This window comes from Mastomys coucha, unplaced genomic scaffold (assembly GCF_008632895.1).
Source record: "Mastomys coucha isolate ucsf_1 unplaced genomic scaffold, UCSF_Mcou_1 pScaffold5, whole genome shotgun sequence".
In the NCBI taxonomy this organism is placed as follows: domain Eukaryota; kingdom Metazoa; phylum Chordata; class Mammalia; order Rodentia; family Muridae; genus Mastomys; species Mastomys coucha.
The window spans coordinates 110,413,130-110,417,761 of record NW_022196911.1 but is presented as its reverse complement, the minus strand read 5'-3'; the positions used below and the strand labels follow the sequence as shown (position 1 = coordinate 110,417,761).

The following is a 4,632-nucleotide window of genomic DNA, read 5'->3' as shown; positions in this document are numbered from 1 at the left end:
GCGGAATCTGGGCTTCTCGGCGACGGGAGGGGCGTGGCCACCTAAGGGGAAGAGATCCAGGCTGCGTGTCCCCAAAGCCACTGTTTAGTCAAAAAAAAAAACAAAAAAAAAACAAAAAAAAAAACAACTCAGACGGACAACAAGCACTGGGCCTGGACTGGGCCAGGGAGAAAGGAAAATGCAAGGTTTGAAGTGGACGAACGTAAAGCCGCAGGCAGGCTAGTTTTTCATCTATTTTCCACTAAATGCTCACAGCTGTCCTTCCAAGTCAGGTGAGGGGAGAACGGAAGAGCTATGAGAGGTGTTCAGTGCCTGTGTCCATTCCACAGCAATGAGAAGAGGAGTCTGGGACTGCAGAGGATGACGGCAGAGCCCTCAGAGTCAGTGAGATGACTGAAGGGCAAAGACCAGAACAGGAAGACAACAGGGGTGTGTCTCCGAAGACCTGGGCCCAGGAGGCATGGAGAGAACAACTGGCAAAGGTGGAGGGCCTCGGTCCTTCCATTTCCAGCCGAAATACCAAGCTCGCAGGGCTGACTTCTCCCAGCAGGCTCAGTGCCAGGGACTACACAGGCTTTTAGGAAACCCACGGAACTGTTTTAATTTCTTTTAAAATCAGGGGAAAAATTAAATGAACTTTTAAATGAAAGAAAATGTTTTAATATGTAGTAATATATTTGTTTTTATGCCAACACAGCCGCAAAATATTACTTTTAATATTTTTAATAGAGAAAAGAGCCCACGGAGGTAGAGGTGCCTGTTGCCTGTGAGTGCAACGGTTAAAGGGGTCTTACAGCTCCTGGCCTTCCCACACCAGAAGGTACATTCTGCTCCCTTCCCTGGGCCACGAGGGAGGACCCCTCTGGCTCTCTCCGTAGTGTCTCCGCTGCCAGTGTGTCTTTAAAGGGGGAGCTCAGAAGAAGAAACAAAGAACGCACGAGTTTGGCACCAACTTCACTTTCTCAGCCTTCTGCAAGTCCCAGGCTTCCCCTTTATCTTGCTCTCCGCCCTGAGCGTTTCCAGACTTTTAAAGAGTCTGACCTGGGAAGGAAAAACTGAAATCAACCGGCTGACCGACCCCCACACACATACACACATACACACCCCCTTCCCAAACTGCCCTGCCCCGTCGAATCCGGAGGGGTGCTGGGGTCTCCTGCCTATGGGAGACTTGGATGAGGCCTTCGAGGGAGAAAGGGAGGGAGGGCTACAAGACAAGGCCAGAGAAAGAGGCTCGCTCGCGGCCCGCACTACTGCCCTCCGGTGGGTCCCGGAGACGCTAGGCACCCGCGGCCGCGCTCACGGATTGGGTTTCTGCGGGGCTCGCTCCCGGGCCTGGCTCGGGGCCGCCGCCGCCCCCTCCCTGCGCGCAGGCTGCGCTCCAGTCGCGGCCACGGGGTAGCGCTCGGCCCCCCTCTCCGCGTCTCCGCCTCCGCCGCGCTCGTCCCCGGCTCCCGCTGCCCCCGCAGCTCCGGCTCGGCGCAGGCAGACTCTCAGGCTCGGCAGCAGAGCGGCTCTGAGGACGCTGAGCCCGGGCAGCCTAGGGCTCCAGGCTCCTCGAGGCAGCGGCTGCCGAGGTGGGCGAGCGGCAGGCGCGACCGAGAAGCGGGAGCGGCCGCGGAGACTCGAGTCCCCGCGCTGGGCGAAAACGCCGGGCGGCCGAGGCGGCGCCGAAACCCCGAATCCCAGGGCTGCCGGCCGGGCTTTCCCGGTGCTGCTCGCGCCGAGCTCCATCCCGGGTGCGGCGGAGAGCAGGACCCGCCGGTCTCCTCCTCCGGATCGCCCGCAAGAGGCTCGGCGCCCGGCCGCTGGCTGGAACCCGGGCCGCCCAGCAGGGTACCCGAACCGGGCATCCATCCCTGCCCGCAGCTGGCGCAGACATGGGCGCACGGGGCTGCGCGCCGGGCCGTGGGACCCGCAAAGTTTGCTAGCCGGAGGTGCTCAGAACCTAGGGCGAGCCCTGCACCGAAGCCCAGGGGAGGTAACCCCGAAATCACTGAATTGGGCGCGAGGACCGTGGAGCTGAGAAGGGTGATTCGGCCCCGCTAGATGCCTTCTGCAAAGTTAGAAGAGAAGAAAACTTCGGCTCCAGAGAGAATCGGACCGTTATGCTAACCGCGCCCCCCGAGCCCTGCGCCCCTTCTAAAAGACACCGGGCGCCCGCGCCTGCCACTCTGCTCCGCTCGCATCCAGTCCCAGGGGCCGGGCGCCTGGAACCGCGGTGACTACGGTGACTACGTCGGCCCCGGAGAACCCAACCAGGGGGCGGGGAGGGGCGGGAGGCGGGCAACGTGGCCACCAGGAGGAAGTTTCCTGAAGTTGTCCTCTCATTCGGGAGCTCATCCAGCGACCAGGCCGGATCGCAGGGGTCGCCCTGCCTGCGAGAAGTAGTCTGAGTCGGGGTGCTAAGGGATACAGGCACCCCGAGTTTGAGAGGAGGCTTGGCCTCTTTCTGCTCTCCCCTCGCTTTACGGAATAGCCAGCGCAGAAAGAGGTGAAAGCATTTGGGGTCGCCGGTGCGGCCCCTCCAGCCCCTCCAGGCATAGCGTCCAGGACTTGGCCACACAGTCTCTCGGGACCCCACAGGATTAAAAAGCAACTCGCAAAGAGGGGGCACTTTAGAGGACCCCTCGGTCAGGATGACCAGCATGTGGAGGCTGCCGATCTGGACACTACTGGCCCTGCATTGGATCCACTCGGCCGGGGCCCAAGGTACGGTATGGGCGACTTTCTCCACGTGGAACTGGAGAAGGGGTTCGGGTGGGCAGAAGAGAGGTGCCCCCTTAAGACACCGCGTTTGGCCCAAACTGGACCATCTCTTGTACGACTCAATGCTCTCCGCTTCTTCGACTTTTGGGGGCTCTCTTTGGGGTGGGGCAGTGTCCCTCTATACTTCTGGCCTTTCTGGACCGAGAAGGTGAGGTTGCTGGGGGAGGAGGAGAAAAAGCCGAGGTGCAGTAGATGGGCCTTTGTGGATACCCTCTGGTCGGGGTAGGAGGGGCGCGTCATTCCTTGTCTTGGCTTCATTGAACTCCCTAAGCTCTTGGTCCTGCTTGACGTCCGAAAGGAAGGGCAAAACCATGCCAAGCAGGCACTGGGTGATCCCGGAGCGAGAAGATGGGGTGGGCAGAAGCTGGGAAGAAGCCGTCGTTGGGGTTCAGGGTGCCCTCTTGATTTCCCCTCAAGAGCAGCTACTCTGCTTGGCCATGTATGGGAGCCCGCGCCTGGCTGCCTGGCCGGCCGCGGGAGCTTGGGCGGTTTGGCGGCACGGTACTGGAGCCCAGGTCCTGGAGGACGGCAGCAGACCCAACCTCCCACCCCCACCCCCGACACACCCAGCGGGCAGCCCCAGCCTCCAGCTTCCACTGCTAGCTGGATGTCTGGACACTGCTGCTTTGATCTGTAGCTGCCCAGAGCAGGCAGCCTAGTGATGAAGGACTGGTGGGTGTTCAGTGGGTGTGTTGAAAGGAGGTGTGATGGGGTTGTCCCTCCCCGCCTTCTGCAGCGGATGCCCGCAAGTCTCTGGGGTCCCCTGGATGGTCGTGGTAGGCTAGGGCGGCTGCACCCGAGCTTTCTTGCTGTTTGGGGTTCGAGGATCCAGATGGTGGTGGCCGTGGTGGCCGAGCGGCGCCTGCTGGGGGCAAAGGGAGAAGTAGTCTAGATTGAATCCCCAGACTCACCGGTTCAGCTTTAGATTTCCTGGCTTCTCAGGCTCACGGAGAAGCCAGACCTACCCAAGAGCCAGGGGCTGCTGGACTTGGGAAGGGACTGGGATGGCGCTGCAATCTCCCTACAGAACCTTTCTCCACTTCTGGGACCAGGAGCCTCGGAAAAGAAGGGTCCCAACTGTGTCCCAAGTCAGGCACTCCTCAGAGCCAAGATGAGAGATGAAAATGATCAGTTGTCGCTCACAGGGCTGAGGAGAGGACTTTTTACAAGGCAATTTAGGTAAAAGCACTTCGAAAATTTCTAATGAGCGCCATAAATGTAAGGCAGTAAAAGTTATTATTTTTATAGTGATCGTAAAATCTTCCAGTAGGCAGGGACCTCAGAGGTCATCGATTCTAGTAGCCATTTAACTGATGGGGAAACTGAGGCTCTGTGCAATGAACTGGCTTGCCCAAGAACACTCTGATGTGTGGGGTCCAGACAGAGATCTAGTGAGTTCTGAGCCCCTCTCTAACTGGTGCCTCTGTAGCCTCTCATCTAGGGTTCTCACCCTGTGGGTACCCAGGGCAGTGGTCCTGACAGAGTTGGAATGAGCCGTCTGCCACTCTGGGTACCTGGCCAGCTTGTTCTGAGATGACCGTGGAGGGAGGAGTTTCTGAGGGGCAGCTTGTGTGGACCTCTCTAGCTCCACTTGAGTGTGGACTCCAACAGGACTGTGTAACTTGACTTGAAGGGGCAGGGAGCTCACCAATTGGTTTCCCATCCAGGACCAGGCCATTGTGGAGTCTCCAGAGCTCCTTTCAGTGTGGTCATGTCCCAGCCACCTCCACAGCTGCCCATCCTCCGGAGGCCAAGATGCCAGTGTCTTACTGAAGTTATGGCTTCCCGTTCCCATGCCACTCCCAAGAGGAGCTCCATTCTCCTGACAGGATCAGAGAAGCACTTTTCTGACCTCTCCCTCCC

The 4,632-nt window shown here is 59.2% G+C and overlaps 1 protein-coding gene across 1 annotated transcript in view; it reads left to right on the top strand.

The window, feature by feature from the left end:
- The first annotated feature begins 1,470 nt into the window (after positions 1-1,470).
- Positions 1,471-4,632, top strand: part of Sdk2 (sidekick cell adhesion molecule 2) — a 292,689-nt gene continuing 289,527 nt past the window's right edge. Inside the window, exon 1 of the mRNA XM_031354086.1 lies at positions 1,471-2,712. Coding sequence (XP_031209946.1) covers positions 2,640-2,712 — 73 coding nt within the window. The 5' untranslated portion in view covers positions 1,471-2,639. The remainder of the gene's footprint in view (positions 2,713-4,632) is intronic.